Raw genomic sequence first — 20,489 nt, 5'->3', positions numbered from 1 at the left:
TACTGGGGCGCTTTGGAGAGAAAAAGGAAAAATAAAATAAAATAAAATAAAAATCTAGAGAACATACAGTTGGGTGGTGTAAGTACAACAGGGTGGAGAAATCTCACCAGTTTAGTGCAATGATGAGAATTTTGATCATTACTCTGAATGATAACTAGCCTGGCTTCTACAGTGCTGAAGGTTTCTGGACCTTCTCACAGAATGATGTTTGCTTTCAAAGGCACATCGTGTCCTTCTCCTGACTCACTGGCTTTCTGTTCCACAGGGCCAGGACTGGGGTGCCTCTAAGTGAGGTGCCTAGGGTGCGAAATTCAAGGAGTTATTCATCTCAAGGTTGTGCAAATGCCAACCCTGCATCTGCACCACCATGAGAGTGAGTGCCTCCTTAAAGTTTATGCTGTAGGCACTTCATTTGCCTCACCCCTGTCCCAGCCCTGTATTCACAACCAGAAGATTTCACACAGAGCCTCTTCCTTAGAGTCAGTCAACTTATCAATACCATTTTTGGTCATAGCCAGTCTGTCTGTCTGACTCTTTGGTGTTTTTACTTGTGATAGTTGCATCTTTCTGCCCTCTAATGTGAAGAAGCACTGTAAATTCCTAAACCTTCATTAATTGCTAGCAAATAATTATCATCACTGTGTATCTGATTTAAAAGGTGTTTAGGGCTGGCCCCGTGGCTGAGTGGTTAAATTCGCGCGCTCTGCTGCAGGCGGCCCAGTGTTTCGTTGGTTCGAATCCTGGGCGCAGACATGGCACTGCTCATCAAACCACGCTGAGGCAGCGTCCCACATGCCACAACTAGAAGGACCCACAATGAAGAATATACAACTATGTACCAGGGGGCTTTGGGGAGAAAAAGGAAAATAAAAAAAAGTAAAATCTTTAAAAGGTGTTTAAATCAAAAGCATACTGACTGGAGTGTTCTGATGACTTAGATCTTCATTCCATCATCTCCACTGTAGAACTCCTGGTGCTGATTCCTGTTTGGCTGTTGCAACTAACTTGATATTCGCCCGTCATGAATGGTTGGGGTTATTGAGTCATGCCCAAGTCAAGGCTGATAGTTTCTATTCTTCTCACCTCTCTGGGAAATATTAAGAATCAAGAGAATGTGGCCCTCCATCATTTCTTGGCAGTAGAACCTTCAAAGGTAGTAGGACAATACTTTTCTAACATGATACAGAAGCAGACACAAAGAATGGGAAAAAAACAAATAAAGATTAAGAGAAATGGAATGTTTAGGCACCTGTGTTCTCAAGGGCCCAGCAGATTAGTTCAAGCTGAATTATTCCAAAGCCAATGTGGGCAACTTAATGCAAGTCTAGCTAAAAAGCTCAAATTTATTCCAGAATTGTATGAAGTGAGGAGTTCTTACACCCCATTTCTGGGGAATTATCTCCTGGCGTCATTTGGAGGTTTGTAATGACGATCTTAATGTGTTACTGCCCTTTGGGTTTAGATATAAGTGTGTTCCCTCTGACCTTTGCCTTCATCAGCTTGAAAGCTAGTTCTGGTTTGTTTCTGTGGTCTGCTCGAGTTTCCTATCATTACAAACATCAAATAACGTAGACAGTGCTTTGATTGATCTGTAGTTTAAAAATATTTTCCTTTGAAAGACCTTAAAATGGTTAAAGTGTATTTTTAAAGTAAATTTTGAGTAGATTTTTAAAAACTACCGTTAAATCAGTATTTGAAAGTAAGCTGTTGGGATTTCATTCAATATTTACTAAGCAAACAAGTAAATAAATTGCATTCACATGGAACAGTTAGTTTATTTTGACTATGTATATAAAGAATTTAAGATTTAAGATGTATTTATCTCCAAATAGTATAACTTGTAGTGAACTTTATGTAGCCATCACTCGTGTAAGCATAAACGTATCTAGAAGGTAAGAGCTCTGCGTAGTTTACCATTAAGGAAGATTCTGAGTTGTTTAAGTGACTAATCTGTTGGGTTTGGTGGGTTTAATACATGAACAGGTGATTTTTAATGGTTACCAAAGCCTGATTGAATTTCCTAGTATTTAAACTTGTTATGTTGCTATGGGAAAAAAGAGGTCTTTACGTAGGTAGAGATTATAAGAATTGAGGCATGAAAAGCAGAGCATTGAGAGGAAAAGAAAAAGCAGTCTTTGTCTCATCTGCTTTTCATTTTAACAGGGTATTTCTAAGCATCTTCCTTTTAGAAATAAATTTCTCATGATTTATCTACATGTTCATTCAAGAGCTCAAAACGTATGTATTAGAAGCAGTGTAAAAGCCTGGTTTTGTGAGTGTCCTTCAGAGATTTGTTTTGTAGATGCAAATCCTCTTTGATTTGGTCGTCATCTGTGGGTTTGCTGTTAGTGGGCAGAGTTTGTGGAGTTTGTTTTCTTTCCCTCAAGCAGTCTGCATTTCGAATCATTTAATCCAGATACGGAAAATTTATTTCTCCAGAAGTCTCCTCTTTTTATTTTTTCTGACCTTATCTTTTCCTTGCTTTTTAATGCTCTTAACACTTCCCAATATAGTATCTTCTGTGAATTCACTTAGCATGTTTCTCAGCCTTTCCAAGTAGGTATGATATTTGACATCTCCATTTATTAAATGATTCTTAACTCATCAGAACCTTCTATAGCCTTCCCTTTCTCTTCACACATGTAAATCATTAACTCTCACTTCAATTAATTAACCTTTTTAAACAATTTGAACAAAACAGAACTCAGTCATTAGAGTCAACATATGGGGATGTCCTCTTTGAATCTTTGAATGCCATTGCATTTATTTTATTTTCCAGTAAAATGAAAAAGAAAAGTGTGGTGGTTGACCTGAATTGATTTGGAGGGGGAAGCCTTATTAAAAGCAATCCATTTCTTATTGTTACAAAATTACTGCAGCTTCAGCATATTTTATTTGTACTATATGACCTCAGTTATTTGTGAACTTTTCTGGGCTTAGTATATTTATATTGTTTTTCTTACTGGATTGTAACTTCTCTGAAAGCAGGAATTTTTTTAATTCCCCAGCACTTAGCATAGAATCTTGTTGATTTGGTTCAATACAAATATATTTAAATGAATTTGAATTTCTCTTTTAAACTCTCTTAAAACTAAAAATGGCATCCTCATACTTGATAGGCAGTCGTTAAAGAAAATCTGTACCAAAATCCAAAGGGTTTTAACTTTAATTCCTCTTCTTTAGGGAAGTCTATCACACAAAGAGAATGCAACATGTTATCTGTGTAAAATGGACCTCTGACAGCAAGTACATAATGTGTGGCTCTGATGAAATGAACATTCGTCTGTGGAAAGCTAACGCTTCTGAAAAACTGGGTGTGGTAAGAGACCCCATTTTGTTTCATTGTCAAAAAGCTAGTTTCTAACTTTATTGGATATCATTATATTGTAAAGAGGATTTATTTGAAGTGCTTTAGGTATTTTGATAAAATTGGCATAGTTGTGATAGAAAAAAAGATGCAACAAAACAGACATGGCTATATTTAGATTGACTTTTTTTGTGTCATAGACACCTTCAGAGGCCTTTGTTAATTCAGAGTTTGATAATATTTGAACCTTCTTGATTCTTTGCGTTTTCCTTCAAGTAGGGAGGAGAGAAGATGTAGGGACTAGAAACTTAGAACTCAGAATGCCTATTTCTTCTGTCACAGGAATAGTAATCAGGCAGATCAAAGGCTGCATGTCCCTGTGAAGTCTTTTAATATCAAAGACAGTGAAACACTTACCTTTAACAAAAATACAGAAAGCTTCAGACTTTATAAAAGTTTCCATGAAGATATAACAAATAGTATCATTGGCTGGCTACCTCTGAGTTGTGGAATTATGGTTGATTTTTGTTTTGTTCTTGATGTTTTTCTGAATGTCTCATGTTTTCTTTAATAAACTCATAGAGTGTATCGGAAACAAATATTAAATTTAGGAAGGAAAGGCTTAGTTTGAGGTATTTTCTACTTAGCCCCAGTAGGAAAATCAAGATGATAAACAGTAATTAAAGACAATTCTATTTCAGGTTTAATGATTGCTAAGCATTACACTATGTCTGGGTTTCAGTTCATCATTAGATGTTCTTCTAAATCACATCATCCTTAACATTTGTTACACAAAGCCTAGTAGTTACGGAGTTGAACACTTTTTCTTTTCTGTTTCGGTAATTACTTTCACAGAATAAAAGTTCAAGTGAATAGTTTAGGTGCTTTCTCTTTGTTATTTATGCCTGGGGAAGGTCCAGCCCAGGGGTCCACATAGCCCTGCTCCCTCCGCACTGCTGTTCTTCACTTGGTGGCATCATCTACATTGTAGGCGTGCTGCCTAAAAGGAAATTCAGTGCTCGCAGAGCTGGTATTACTAACATAACCTTGTAAGGGGTAGAATGACATTTGGCCACGTGTCATAAAAGTTTAGTTTGGGAGGGAAAGGGTGCTTCCTAGCTTTGTTATGCTGCAGCAAAACAAAGAACACACCATTCATTAAAATATCAAAATGCACTTTTTCAGCTTACATCACGAGAAAAAGCAGCCAAAGATTATAACCAGAAGTTGAAGGAGAAATTTCAGCATCATCCTCATATAAAACGTATCGCTCGACACCGACATCTCCCTAAGTCTATCTATGGCCAGATTCAGGAACAGCGCATCATGAGAGAAGCTCGTCGGCGGAAGTATGTTTTGGGGCATTTGACTCTATCTCAGTACTCTTTTCTAACTTCCCTCTCTCAGCTCACCAAAAACAAGCAAACAAAAAACCTGCCTTTCAAGGGAATAGTTTATGTGCTGTTGTCACCATTAGAGGTATTTTTGAAGACTTCTCTGGGCTTTTTTCTTTTTCCTGATAAAAGGGGGGAGCAGTGATCATTTAAGATTGTGAAAATTTCCATTGAGAATATATTTAAAGGGCAAACAGTGAAAATGACGTATCAAAACAGGAAAATGCTTCTGTTCATACTAAAAAAACTATTGTGAATAGATAATGTTTGAAAAATGATTTCTAATGTGGCTGGAATTAAGAAAGTATTGTGTGCTTTCCAAATTAAAGAATGCAAAGAACTCGTGCACGTTTCTTAAATAAAAATTTTTCTAATATGCTTCATCATAACATTTGGAATCGAACCTTTTTGCTCTGAAGCAGAGCTCCCCACCACTGCCACCACCATTTTCCTGCAAAATATTCCCTTCTTTGCAATCCTTGAATTCATGCAAAGTATTATAGAAATTCTAAAACAGGGCTCTTTTTTTTTTTAATTAGACTATATAAACGATTATTATTTTGCTACCTCTGGGAAGATAGGGGGTTGAGTCACTGTGGCAGGTTTTTAAACTTAGTAAAGGACATTGATATGTGATAAGAGAAGAAGCTATTAAATAAAGTAACAAAAGTTGATTTCTAGCTACTTTTTACCTAATCACATTGTGAAAGCCTTTTTTTTCAGTTGGTGGTTTTCCAGTGAAAGAAAATGCTTTGTGATTTTTCCCAAAAAGTTTTCTTTGGCTAAGATGATTTCTCATAAACTTACTTATATCTTGTGTATTTTGTTTTATTTCTAGGGAAGTGAATCGTCTCAAACATAGCAAGCCTGGATCTGTGCCAATTGTGTCAGAGAAGAAGAAACACATAGTGGCAGTTGTGAAATAATATTTGATATTCCTACCAATGCTGATGTATAATTATTTGTTACATTTTAATTTGTAAGCTCTAAAAGTACTGGGTCTAGCATAATAAACAGTTCGGTCATATGTATAGAGCTTTATTGTTGTTCATTTTTGCTACCTGAAAAATTGTCTTGAAATAAGGTGGCCTAGTTGATGAGACTATCCATCGTTTTATCCTGATCTGCTTTCTTATGTCATTGACGAATACAGTATTTGCAAACAAACTTATTTTTTGCTGTTAGAAGTTGCAGCTATACTTCTGCTCTGCACTGTCGTTGTAGACACTGTACCTTTGGATTTACATTTAAGACCAAGCATCTCTTCTGCTGCCTTTGATGTTACTTTGGATAATCGTTGCAGTGGTTCTTCCCAGGATATCACATAGCATGTAGATAAATTATGCCAGAACTTTTTTTAATTGAATTTATTTTGGGGGTTCTATTTATATTTGGCTTTTTGAGACTTTAAAGATGATCAGCCTGCATTTATATAACTTTTATAAATAATGGTAATTTTAATTTATGGTCAAGTGAAGATAATAAAACATCCTTTTTCTCAGCATTATAGCTTTGATCCATTTCTGCTAAATAATTTCTCTTCAATTTCACTAAATTGTAAATAGTTCTGCATGACGCAGGTTTGGTTTTTGTTTTTTTAAAATCATCAGCTTAGTAGATTCTATTATTTACATATATGTATATATATAAACCTAAATTTTAGGACATTCTTCATTAAAGAAAAGATTTTAAAAATCCAAAGAAAAAATGTGTCCTTCAAGAATATGTATATTTGTAGTGAAAATGTAAAGAAATGCACATGGATGATAAAGATCAAAATCTGGAGAGTGGGAGGAGGGTACAGTCAGAGTGGGATCCACAGGAGACCAAAACTCTTGTTAAGGTTATTTCTTAAGCTGTGTGTTAGTTCTGTTATTTCATTATAGTTTTCTTAAGGCTAAGAAGAGATCAGTCATCTACCTTTTAATCCTTATGATCTGTTGCAGGCCTCAGATTACTTGATTTTCAAGGTGCACCAAGTTCTCTTGTGCATCTATATTGCTCTTAGTTTGGGTGTGGTTTCAAAGAAAATATGCAAATACTGATCCATGAACAGGAGCTTCTGTGTCATTTTGAGTCCTTCAGGAATCACGTGTCTAGGGGCCGGCCTGGTGGCTGAGTGGTTAAGTTCACGTGCTCTGCTCCAGTGGCCCAGGGTTTTCCCAGTTTGGATCCTGAGCACCGACATGGCTCCGCTCATCAAGCCATGCTGAGGCAGCATCCCACATGCCACAACTAGAAGGACCCACAACTAAAAATATACAACTATGTACTGGGGGGATTTGGGGAGAAAAAAGCAGGAAAAATAAATAAAAGAAGCACAAGCTGAGACATGCAGGAGATTTATGGGAGGGAACTGTCTGTGAAGGATAAAGAGGAGGGAGCAGGAGTAGGCAGGGAGAGCCTTCTGGCTGTACCATAGGCCTGACTCCTGTGACAGGAGAGTGGGAAGGAAGGAGGACTGGGTAGGAAGAGCCTCAGACTGGTGCAGTTCTAAAAAAGGTTGGGCCAGCCTACTGGGGTGTCCCCAAGCTAAAGTTGCTTGTCAGAGGAGTCCCATGTGCAAGAATGGGCCAGCACTAGTACCCTCACTGCTCAGTCGGAGCGGGGAGCAGCCCCGGGGAAGCATGGCCTTGCAGTGAATGCAGTGGTGAATCCAGAGGGCTGGCTGCCAGCACCCTGCAGCTGGTACTCCGTCAGCTGTGCTTCCTGCAGCCAGTTGTCTCGAAGGAATTCTGAGCAGAGTATTTCTATAGCTCCACCCCTTGTACCGCACTGATCCACTTCTTGTGGGTTTGGGGAGCAGCTTCTCCATGGTTCCCATGTACCTCTCAGAAGAGGCAGTTTGGTCGGGTGATTGGTATTCCCTGTCACTGAAGGGCCACAACAGAGGAGAGTACTCATCCTCTGTTTTCCATCATCTGTTTTAAGTTTTCCGCATCCACAGCTGTCACCTTAGCAGGTCTTGTTGGCTTACCTGAGGGTGTGACCGAAGCCTGCATTCCTGAGGGGTCTGAGCCCTTGGTAATCATACTTTTCTCAGGCCTATTCCATGCTAGCTAATGTCAACTGATGGAGTCATTTTGTCTACTTGGTGGTTCAGTGCCTCTTCTATGGTAGATGCTTTCTGGTGCACATGTTACAGAAAAGTATTTACTCTTTATGCCCACTCCCTCATGTCCATCCACATACTTCTACCCCAACCTCTTTGTCTGATCTTCTAGCCCTTTCCTTCTACACTTTGACCAGAGGGCCAGCCATTGACCACTGCCCAGGAATCTCAACTGAGGCCACTTCTACGTAAAATGATGAACAGGTACCTTGTTCACAGATCTTCCCATTGGGAACATTTTCCCTCACCACTGTCTTTCAAGACCAGCCCTTTACATGCCTGTATTGCAGCCACGGTCCATTTGCACCTTGCACCCACAATTTGAGCCAAGCCAACCCATCAGTAAACTAAGCTTGGGCTCTGCGCTCCTCCTCCAGCTTGTTTGCCCCCTCCCCATATGGTTGTAGGTGCAAGTGGGAGGAATGGCACTGATGCAACTGTGGTGGGTGACATGGAGGTCTGTGCTACCTGCTCATACATCTTACTTGTGCCCTCTGGTCCTGCTGGGACTCGATGTCAGATGTACCTTTTTTGTCTTCTGATACACTGACACTGAGTTTATGCAATTTTATGTCTTGGTAGGTTTGACTAAACTCAGCTTGTAATGGACAGTTCTGGGCACATGGTTAGTTGGTGCTCATGGTCAAGCATGCTGTGTCTACCAGAGCTCAGTAACATGCTAGGAGCTTTTTCTCAAAAGGTATAATTCTTTGCTGCAGATGGCATGGCCTTGCTCTGGAATCCTAGAGTCCTGTGTTGTGATTCTCTTATTGGAGAATTGCCATAAACTCCACACTGCACCTTTTCCCACCACTGATGCTTCCTACACCACAAAGTCTACTGGATCTTGTGATCCAAGCTTGAGGACTGCTTGTGTCACAGCCTAGACTTGCTGCAGAGCTATTTCCTGCTTTGGGCTCCATGCAAAGCTGGTAGCTTTCTGTATTACCAACACATGAGCCAGAGCAGCAAGTGTTCCTAGACGTGGAATGTGTTACCTGCAGAACTCAGATGGGCCTGCAAGCACAGTGCTTCCCTCCAATACAGCAGTTATACTTTGTTTTTTGTTTTTGTTTTTGTTTTTAATTGAGGAAGTTTGGCCCTGAGCTAACATCTGTTGCCAATCTTCTTCTTTTTGCTTGAGGAAGATTGCCAATCTTCCTCGATTTTGTATGTGGAACTCTGCCACAGCATGGATTAATGAGCAGTGTGTAGGTCTGTGCCTGGGATCTGAACCTGTGAACCCCAGGCTGCTGAAGCAGAGCGTGCAGATTTAACCACTCCGCCATTGGGCCGGCCCAATGCAGCAGTTATACTTTGGAAGAGATATCACGGCATGATCCTGGACCTCTGAAAAGTTGCTGATGTGGCAGATCACTGAACCTTCATAGGATTACTTTCTCACCCTCTTGACCACATGTGCCTTAGCAAGGCTTCCAGCAGACTAGCCATCTCTTGCTTGTCCAGCCAATTAGCAGGATGTCCTCAATGTAATAGATAAATGTAATGTTCTGTGGGATGTCCAATCTGTCTAGATCTCTTCAGACTATGAGAGAGTGCAGGAGAGTTCACAGCCCTGGGGAAACATTAAATGACTGTTGTTCATTCCATGTGAATGTGAGCTGTTTCTGGTTCTCTTTTCTAACCAGAACAGAAAATGCATTTGCGAAATCAACAGCTGCATACCATGTACCTGAGACCTAGCAATGTATCTGCTCTAGCAAAGTATACAATGTCCAGCACAGCAACTGATCAAGGCTACTGATTTCAACTGCTTGCAGTGGCATTACAGTCATTCTCCAGAATCCATCTGGTTTGGGCAGAGGTCAGACTGGCAAATTAAATGGAGACATGAAAAAGACCACACCTGCTCCCCCCATCTTTTAGGTCCTTAATGGTGTCACTAATCTCTAATCTATCCACCCGCTTATGCAATATTGTTTTTGATTTACTGTCTTGGTGGGGGGAATGGGGTGGGATTTAAGAGGTTTTTACTTTTTTTCCCCTCACTATCACAGCTCTTACCCTACAGATCAAGGACCAAATATGGTGGTTACTCCAACGATATCATTCCCAATTATGCACTTGGGAACTGAGGAAAAGACAACCGAGTAGGACCCAGTGGACCTACTGTAAGTTAGACTTGAAATAGGTCTCCATTTATTAAACAACCCCGATAAGCTGCCATTCTAACATGGTCGTGATGACTCTTCAGGTCTTTGGGGATCAAATGTCAACTCACAACTTGGATCCAATTGTCCTTGAAATATCTGGGTTCCCCTTTCCCTAGTGCACAGTTACCTGAGTAAATGGCCATAGGTCCTTTTGAGGAACATTATAGCATAGACTTGCTGTGGGTTTACAAAGTCCTTCCTCCTAGAGACCAAGCCACCTCTTCAGTCAGTGGTTCCAGATAAGAAAATTGGCTCAGGTCTGGTAACTGAGCAAAAGATTGTGCGTTTTTCTAGTGACTACACTCAGCCCCTACTCCTCCATCCTTGCCTTTTTCTGGTTGTAGATGTCAAGGAGTAGCCTCATGGGATGCCTGTGTATTTTGCCTCAAGGACCGTGCTTTAACTGTTTCCACAACTCCCCGCAGATTAAAGCTATTTGGCTGCTTCTCCAACCCATTGTGGCCTCCTGGCTTCTAGTGGTTAAACTCCACCACCTGGCCTCTATTACTGACATGTATTTGGGGCAAGGGCATGATCACTATGGAATTTAAAGAGCCCAGCTCTGTGGCTGCCTCTCCTACCATCAGCTCTGGCCTACCGAGGAGAACAAGCACTGAACTTTTTGGTGATGCCAGTGCTCCTCTCACCAGCACATTCCTGTCAACCTTGGTGAATAGCGTGTCTTCTGGGCTTTCCCATGGAACATAATCTGGTAGTCTTCTGGCCTTACGTAGTATATCCAGCCAGCATGCCAACTCCCCTCAGCTCTTTATTTCTTCCTTTACAAGCTTCTAGGGCAACACAGATGTTTCCACTTCACTCAACATTGACCAGCACTTTCTCCAGGCTTCTAAGAGCCACCCTAGGAGGGAGTTCACCCCATCCCCTAAGGTCCTTGCCAGGGTGCTAAATCCCATGACATAAGAAAGTGCCTCCAATTCAATGCATTCTTCCTTTTTCGGTGTTAGGTTCCTGCCCCCTTGATCAAGCACCCTCAAAATCCAATCCCACCAGTACTCCCGTGGCTCCTGCCAGTATACACTAGCTAATTCTCACAGTTCCTTTGCTGTGTAATCTCTTTCGTCTCTTGTCAGGCCCAACATATCCCCAGCCAAGAAATACTGGAATTTAACTCTAGTTATTAGCCTGGCAGCCTGGAGTGTAAATGGGGAGTGCTCCACTCCTGTTGTCTTGTAGGGGAGAAGGCTCTGCAGTATCCTCCCATATGGAGTACCTCTCCGAGTTCTAGGGGCTCAGGGAGGTTTGCAGTGACCAGATCTTTGGAACATCCTCAGAGATCTCCAACCTCATGTGTCAAAGTCCTGTGTTTTCCTACCAGAGCCCTGTCCTTAGCAAAACAGACCTATGTGGGCTGAGCATTGAAATGTCTCAGGAGCTCTGCAATACTCATTATCAAATCCTATGTCTGCTCCTCAGCTTTATCTGCACTTTCACTGCAGGAGATAAGGGTTTCTTTGTAAGCTAGCGAAGGATGGTCTCAGGCTTAGCCTTTAATTGTTAATGGCCCTCAGTTTCTCAACTTTCCTGGCGGGGCACCAATACAATTTGATAACCAGCGACTCTGTTGTCCTTATAAACATTGTGCCCCTTGTATCTTTCAAATGCTTGAATCATTACATCTGCAGGTGTAATTCCCTCCATCAGGACATTTTCCTAGGTCATCACCCCTGAAATCTTCAGCAAATGGGCCACTCAGAATGAGGCCATTTTTATCAGCCAGGCAGTGAGTGAGCCTATCTCCAAATTCCCTTTTACTGCCTATTTTCTTGACCCACTCCTAGTACCACGGGGGTCTGTTCAAGTTCTCTGAGAAACACACCAAAACAGGGTTAGACAAGCAAGAGATCTATTGGAGGGAACTGTCCATGAAGGACAAAGGGGAGAGAGCAGGAGAAGGCAGGCAGAGACTTCTGACTGCATTGTAGGCTTGACGTCTGTGACAGGAGAGTGGAAAAGAAGAATTGAGTAGAAAGAGCCTGAGACTGCAGTGCAGTTCTAAGAACAATTTAGCCACGCCAATGCGTAATCCTTGAGCCAAAGTTGCCTATTAGAGAAGTTCTAAATCCCACAGGGATGGCTGGCACTCAGACCCCTGCTGCGCTCTGCCAGTCGTCATCTGGGAACAGCTGAGGAAAGTGTAGCCTTGGTGGGAGCCTGGTGGTAGATCTAGGAGGGTTGCAGTTGGAACTCTCAGTCAACTATGCTCCCCACTGCCAATTCTGTTGAAGGAGACCTAGTCGCACATCTCTGTAGCTGCCACAGCTACCCACTTTCATATCCATTGTCATTATGATTTCGTATCTATTTGTATTTCTATATGAAAATCCCAGATCATTTAATAAGCGCACATTAATTTTTTACTTATCCTAAACTTAATGTAACTGAAAGTGCATTTCATCTGCAAAATACTGTTTAAAATATTGGTCTTAAGTGATATTAACTGTCATGGAATTAGAAGTGACCAAGAAAAAAAAGGAGCCAAATTCAACACTTAGCACTTGGCGCATAGAGGGTGCTCATTAAGTGTTTGTTGACGTAAAATAAAACCCAAACTTGTGTTCCTGGTAGAGTATTTACTATATATTTTTATGACAACCCTTTTCTCCTAATTCCTTTGTCCTCCATAAGCCTGAGAATGCAGAATGTCCCTATTCAAGGAGAGTGCCGCCTTAAAATATATCTTGTCCTGAAATATTAAATATACTGTCCACGTGCATGAACAAAAACATGTGACAATTTTTTGATGGTGCTGATATAAAAAAATTTATTTGATAAAATAAAAAGTTGATTAAATTCAAGCCGTTGAATTCTGTCATAAATGGTTAAAGTCACCTTTATGAAAGTATTCAAGCTCTTTTTGTCCTCCATACGATACCTCAACTTGAATCAATCAACTAAAATAATTAATTGTAATTTATTATGTACATAATATGTAATAATTATATATAAAATGAAAAATTGTAATTAAAAATAATAATGAGTCAATTAATTAAAATAATTGATTCAAATCATTGAAAATATATCCATACACAAAAAAGCACTCAAATGTCTAAAGTTGGGCCAAATGGATGTTACAAAACACCTTTTTTATTTGATTGTCTTGCTGAAGAATGATCATGATAACTGAAGCAGGCCCAACCGTGCTTCTTACGGGATGCGGCACGAGAGTGCACATATCAGATGGTGCATGTCAGATTTGGTTAAGTAACAAAGCCCTAGTCTTCCCCTTTGCTTTATTTCTTTTTAACTATGATGTATTTTTTCTCTAGTTTTACAAAATATGGGCAGGACCACACATTTCTCCACTTATTGAAGGGAATGGACAAGGGTTTTCAGTGGTGGGAAAACACTATTCCAAGGTTATCCACAAACCATCTGACCACTTTGGAAAGTTTAGATATTTACCATCATCCTTTTACATTTTCTTTGAGGGGAGTGCAGAGGGGAACGATGGAAGGTGAATGGTCACAGAGCTGTCATGTACAATGACTGAGTTCTCAACTTGAAATCAAAGGAAGATGGCAATAAAATCACTGTACAGGATAAGCTTTTTTTGAGATATAATTGATATACAACCTATTAGTGTTAGTTCCAGGTGTACAACATGATGATTTGATATTTGTATATATTGCAAAATTGTCACCACAATAGGTCTAGCTAACATCCATCACTGTGCATAATTACAATTTTTTTCTTGTAATGAGAAATTTTGAGATCTCCTCTTTTAGCAACTTTCAAATATGCAATACACTACTGTTAACTATAGTCAGCATGCTGTAAATTACATGCCCAGGACTTATTTATTTTATAACTGGAAGTTTGTACCTTATTTTATTGAGGTCATATTGGCTTATAACATTGTGTAATTTCAGGCGTACATTATTATATATCAGTTTCTGTATAGACTGCATCATGTTCACAACCAATAGTCTAGTTTTTATCCGGCACCGTACATACGTGCCTCTTTACCCCTTTCGCCCTCCCGTCACCCCCCTCGCCTCTGGTAACCACTAACCTGTTCTCCTTATCCATGTGTTTGTTTATCTTCCACACGTGAGTGAAATCATGCAGTGTTTGTCTTTCTCTGTGTAGCTTATTTCGCTTAGCATGATACCCTCAAGTTCCATCCATGTTGTTGCAAATGGCACGATTTTGTCTTTTTTATGGCTGAGCAATTGTATATATATATACCACATCTTCTTTAGCCATTCATCCATTGATGGGCGTTTGGGTTGCTTCCATGTCTTGGCTATTGTGAATAATGCTGCAATGAACATAGAGATGCATAAATCTCTTTGAATTGTTGATTTCATGTTTTTTGGATAAATACCCAGTAGTGGGATAGCTGGATCATATGGTATTTGTATTTTTAATTTTTTGAGAAATATCCATACTGTTTTCCATAGTGGCTGCACCAGTTTGCATTCCCACCAGCAGTGTATAAGGGTTCCCTTTTCTCCACATCTTCTCCAACAGTCGTTATTTCTTGTCTTTTTAATAATAGCCATTCTGACAGGGGTGAGGTGATATCTCATTGTAGTTTTGATTTGCATTTCCCTAATAATTAGTGATGTTGAACACCCTTTCATGTGCCTGTTGACCATCTGTATATCTTCTTTGGAGAAATGTCTGTTCATATCCTCTGCCCGTTTTTTGATTGCATTGTCTGATTTTTTGTCATTGAGTTGTATGAGTTCTTTATATATTTTGGAAATTAACTCCTTGTCAGATATGCAATTTGCGAGTATTTTCTCCCGGGTGGTGGGTTGTCTTTTTGTGTTGTTCATGGTTTCCTTTCGTCTTTTTTTTTTAATTACGATTATGATAGTTTACAACCTTGTAAAATTTCAGTTGTACATTATTGTTAGTCATGTTGTGGGTACACCACTTCACCCTTTGTGCCCTCCCCCAACCCCACCGCCTTTCCCCTGGTAACCACCGATCAGTTCTCCTTGTCTATATGTTAACTTCCACCTGTGAGTGGAGTCATATAGAGTTCGTCTTTCTCTGTCTGGCTTATTTCCCTTAACATAATACCCTCAAGGTCCATCCATGTTGTTGCGAATGGGATGATTTTGTCCTTTTTTATGGCTGAGTAGTATTCCATTGTGTATATATACCATATCTTCTTTATCCAATCATCAGTTGCTGGGCACTTAGGTTGCTTCCACGTCTTGGCTATTGTAAATAATGCTGCGATGAACATAGGGGTGCATGGGACTCTTGGAATTGCTGATTTCAGGTTCTTAGGATAGATACCCAGTGGTGGGATGGCTGGGTCATAAGGTATTTCTATTTTTAAATTTTTGAGAAATCTCCATACTGTTTTGCATAGTGGCTGCACCAGTTTGCATTCCCACCAACAGTGTATGAGGGTTCCTTTTTCTCCACAACCTTTCCAACATTTGTCACTCTTAGTTTTGGATATTTTTGCCAATCTAACGGGTGTAAAGTGATATCTTAGTGTAGTTTTGATTTGCATTTCCCTGATGATTAGTGATGATGAGCATCTTTTCATGTGTCTATTGGCCATCCTTATCTTCTTTGGAGAAATGTCTGTTCATGTCCCCTGCCCATTTTTTGAGTGGGTTGTTTGATTTTTTGTTGTTGAGCTGTGTGAGTTCTTTATACATTATGGAGATTAACCGTTTGTCAGATAAGTAGCTTGTAAATATTTTTTCCCAATTAGTGGGCTGTTTTTCTGTTTCAATCCTGTTTTCCCTTGCCTTGAAGAAGCTCTTTAGTCTGATGATGTCCCATTCGTTTATTCTTTCTATTGTTTCCCTCATCTGAGGAGTTATGGTGTCCAAAAAGATTCTTTTGAAACTGATATCAAAGAGTGTACTGCCTATATTCTCCTTTGGCTTTTTTAAAAAAATGTTTATTGAGTTAATGATAGGTTAGAATCTTGTGAAATTTCAGTTGTACATTATTGTTTGTCAGTCATGTTGTAAGTGCACCCTTTCACCCTTTGTGCCCACCCCCCACCCCACCTTTCCCCCGGTAGCCACTAATCTGTTCTCTTTGTCTGCATTTTTAAATTGCTTGTATGAGTGGAGTCATACAGAGATTGTCCTTCTCTACCTGGCTTATTTCACTTAACATAATTCCCTCAAGGTCCATCCACGTTGTTGCAAATGGGACGATTTTGTTCTTTTTTATGGCTGAGTAGTATTCCACTGTGTATATACACCACATCTTCTTTATCCAATCATCAGTTGATGGGCACTTAGGTTGTTTCCACATCTTTGCTATTGTAAATAATGCTGCAATGAACATTGGGGTGCATGGGACTTTTGGAATTGCTGATTTCAAGCTCTTTGGATAGATACTCAGTAGTGGGATAGCTGGATCGTATGGTAGTTCTATTTTTAATTTTTTGAGGAATCTCCATTCTGTTTTGCATAGTGGCTGCACCAGTTTGCATTCCCACCAATAGTGTATGAGGGTTCCTTTTTCTCCACAACCTCTCCAACAATTTGTTACTGTTTGTTTTGGTTATTTTTGTCATTCTCACGGGTGTAAGGTGATATCTTAGTGTAGTTTTGATTTGCATTTCCCTGATGATCAGTCGTGATGAACATCTTTTCATGTGCCTATTGGCCATCCGTATATCTTCTTTGGAGAAATGTCTGTTTATGTCTCCTGCCCATTTTTTGATCAGGTTGTTTGATTTTTTGTTGTTGAGTTGTGTGAGTTCTTTATATATTATGGATATTAACCCTTTGTCAGATGTATGACTTGTAAATATTTTTTCCCAGTTAGTGGGTTGTTGTTTTGTTTCAATCCTGTTTTCCCTTGCCTTGAAGAAGCTCTTTAGTCTGATGAAGTCCCATTTGTTTATTTTTTCTATTGTTTCCCTTGTCTGAGAAAACATGGTGTCCGAAAAGATCCTTTTAATACTGATGTCAAAGAGTGTACTGCCTACATTTTCTTCTAGAAGCCTTGTAGTTTCAGGTCTTAGCTTTAGGTCCTTGATCCATTTTGAGTTTATTTTTGTGAATGGTGAAAAAGAATGGTCAATTTTCATTCTTTTACATGTGGCTTTCCAGTTTTCCCAGCACCATTTGTTGAATCCTGTGGCTTTTAATCTGATGTAGTCCCATTTATTTATTTTTTCCTTTATTTCCCTTGCCTGAGTAGACATGGTATTTGAAAAGATACTGCTAAGACCAATGTCAAAGAGTACTGCCTATATTTTCTTCCAGGATTTTTATGGTTTCAGGTCTTACATTCAAGTCTTTAATCCATTTTGAGTTAATTTTTGTGTATGGCATAAGATAATGGTCTACTTTCATTCTTTTACATGTTGCTGTCCGCTTTTCCCAACACCGTTTATTGAAGAGACTTTCCTTTCTCCGTTGTACGTTCTTGTCTCCTTTGTCGAAGATGGCTGTCCATAGATGTGTGGTTTTATTTCTGGGGTTTCGGTTCTGGACCATTGATCTGTCTGTCTGTTTTTCTGCCAGTACTATGCTATTTTGATTACTATAGCTTTGTAGTATATTTTGAAGTAAGGGTTTGTGATACTTCCAGCTTTGTTCTTTTGTCTCAGGATTGTTTTGGCTAATTTGGGTCTTTTGTTGTTCCATATAAATTTTAAGATTCTTTGTTGTATTTCCGTGAAGAATGTCATTGGGATTCTGATTGGGGTTGTATTGAATCTGTAGATTACTTTATGTAATATGGACATTTTAACTATATTTATTCTTTCCAATCCATGAGCATGGAATATCTTTCCATTTCTTTATGTCTTCTTCAATTTCTTTCAATAATGTCTTATAGTTTTCAGTGAGTAGATCTTTCACCTCCTTGGTTAAATTTATTCCCAGGTATTTTATTTCTTTTGTTGTGATTGTAAATGGGATTGTATTCTTTTTTTCTTGTTCTTCCTCTCCTCCCCAAAATCCCCCAGTGCATAGTTATATATTCTGGTTGTAGGTCCTTCTGGTTGTGCTATGCGGGACGCTGCCTCAGTCTGGTCTGATAATCAGTGGCATGTCTGTGCCCAGGATCTGAACCAGCAAAACCCGGGGCTGCTGAAGTGGAGCATGTGACCTTAACCACTTGGCTATGGGGCTGGCCCCTAGGATTGTATTCTTGACTTCTCTTTCTACTGGCTCATTGTTAATGTATAGAAATGCAGCTGATTTTTTTTTTTTTTTTTTTGGTGAAGAAGGTTGGCCCTGAGCTAACATCTGTGCCAATCTTCCTCTATTTCTTGTATGTGGGACGCAACCACAGCATGGTTTGATGAAGTGTGTCGGTCTGCACCTGGGATCCCAAATCCGTAAACCCCAGGCCACTGAGGTGGAGCACACACACTTAACCACTGTGCCACCAGGCCAGCCCCGTAGAAATGCAACTGATTTTTGTATGTTGATTTTTGAACCCTGCAACTTTGCTGTAGTTGTTGATTATTTCTAATAGTTTTCTGGTGGATTCTTTAGGATTTTCTATATATAGAATCATGTCATCTGCAAACAGAGTTTTACTTCTTCTTTTCCAATTCAACATATGCAAATCAATGTGATACACCACATTAACAAAATGAGGAATAAAAATCACATGATCATCTCAATAGATACAGAGAAAGCATTTGACAAGATCCAACATCCATTTATGATAAAAACTGTCAGTGAAATGAGTAGAGAAGGAAGGTACCTCAATATAATAAAGGCAATATAAGACAAACCCACAGCCAAAATCATACTTAAGGGTGAAAAACTGAAAGCCATTCCTCTGAGAACAGGAACAAGACGAGGGTGCCCACTCTTGCCACCCTTATTCAACATAGTGCTGGAAGTTTTAGCCAGAGCAATTAGGCAAGAAAATGGAAGTTTGTACCTTTCGACCACCTTCACCATTTCTCCCACCATCACTGGCAACCACCAATCTGTTCTCTATATCAATGAGTTGGGGGGGATGTGGATGTTGTTGGTCTTTTTAGATTCTACATATAAGTGAGATCATATGTTTTTGTCTTGTAGTGAAAGCCCTGACAGTTGGCTTTTCTTTTTGCAATGCCTGATTTAAGCTTTGAGTGCAGAGATATTCACTTCAAAGAGACATCCACTTCAAGGATGGCTATCTTGAATAAACACATTGCCAGCCACCCAACCAGATAAAGAGCCAGCCCTCTTCTCCAAGCCTCCTTCATTTTAAAGATTCTAGTTGATTTGAGGTAACTGACCATTCGGGATGCTTGTTTTTTCTCTTCCCATGCTTTAAATTACTGCTTTTATGTTTTAACTTCATCAATAAAGAGCAAGCCCATGAAACCCTAGTCCCCCATCTTTGACCTCAATGAAAGCAGAACCCGAAGCCTACACTCTCTCTCTATCTCTACCCATGACCTTGCTGTGTGACCCCAGGTGTGCCATGTAATTTCTGGGTCCTGTAAGTGATATACCTTGTCTCTTTCAAAGTTTCCTGATGGTTATTGCTGAGGGCATCTTGCAGTCATAATAAGAACCACAAGGGCTGATCTAGCCACAACATTGGCTATGGATAAGACTGGCACACAACATGCCCTCAGGGTCTATCCATTTGTCTCAAATGGTAATATTTCCTTCTTTTTAATGGCTGAATAATATTTCATTGTGTGTGTGTGTACATATATATATATTTATGTATTTCCCACACATACATATGTATATATACCACATTTTCTTTATCCTTTCATCTGTTGATGGACAGCAAGGTTGCTTCCATTTCTTGGTTATTGTGAATAATGCACTGAACATGGAAGTGCAGATATCTCTTCGAGATTCTGATTTCAATGCCTTTGGATATATACCCAGAAGTGGGATTGTTAGATTACATAGTAGTTCTATTTTTAATTTTTTGAGGAACCTACATACTGTTTCCACAACGACTACACCAGTTTACATACTTACCAAGAGTGTACAAGAGTTCCCTTTTCTCCACATCTTTGTCAACATTTGTTATTTCTTTTTTTTTTATAACAGTCATCCTAAAAAGTGTGAGGTGATATCTCATTGTGGTTTTGACTTGCATTTCCCTTATGATTAGCGATGTTGAGCACCTTTTCATGTACCTGTTGGCCATATGTATGTCTTCGGAAAAATGTCTTTTTAGATCTTCTGTTCATTTGTTTGTTTTTTTGCTATTGAGTTATAGGAGTTCCTCATATATTTTGGATATTAACCCCTTATCAGATACATGATTTGCAAATACTTTCTCCCATTCAGTAGGTTGCCTTTTCATTTTCTTGATGGTTTCTTTTGCTGTGTAGAAACATTTTGACTTGATGTAGTCTGACATTCTTTTTTTCTTTTTTTTGTTGAGGAAATTTCGTCCTAACACCTCTTGCCAATCTTCCTCTTTTTTATTCCTTTTTGGATGTGAGCTGTTCCGACAGCATGGCCACTGAGAGATGAGTGGTGTAGGTCTACACTCGGGAACTGAACCCAGGCCACCAAAGTGGAGCATGCCAAATTTAACTGCTAGGCCACTGT

General features: G+C 39.6%; 1 protein-coding gene across 1 annotated transcript in view; it reads left to right on the top strand.

The window, feature by feature from the left end:
- DCAF13 (DDB1 and CUL4 associated factor 13) overlaps nucleotides 1–6,314 on the top strand; it is a 30,358-nt gene extending 24,044 nt beyond the window's left edge. The window contains exons 9-11 of the mRNA XM_046642159.1: nucleotides 3,184–3,319; nucleotides 4,493–4,656; nucleotides 5,540–6,314. Coding sequence (XP_046498115.1) covers nucleotides 3,184–3,319; nucleotides 4,493–4,656; nucleotides 5,540–5,627 — 388 coding nt within the window. The 3' untranslated portion in view covers nucleotides 5,628–6,314. The remainder of the gene's footprint in view (nucleotides 1–3,183; nucleotides 3,320–4,492; nucleotides 4,657–5,539) is intronic.
- The last annotated feature ends 14,175 nt before the right edge of the window (nucleotides 6,315–20,489 follow it).

Source organism: Equus quagga, chromosome 16, assembly GCF_021613505.1.
Source record: "Equus quagga isolate Etosha38 chromosome 16, UCLA_HA_Equagga_1.0, whole genome shotgun sequence".
Classification (NCBI taxonomy): domain Eukaryota; kingdom Metazoa; phylum Chordata; class Mammalia; order Perissodactyla; family Equidae; genus Equus; species Equus quagga.
This window is presented reverse-complemented; position numbering and strand designations above follow the sequence as displayed.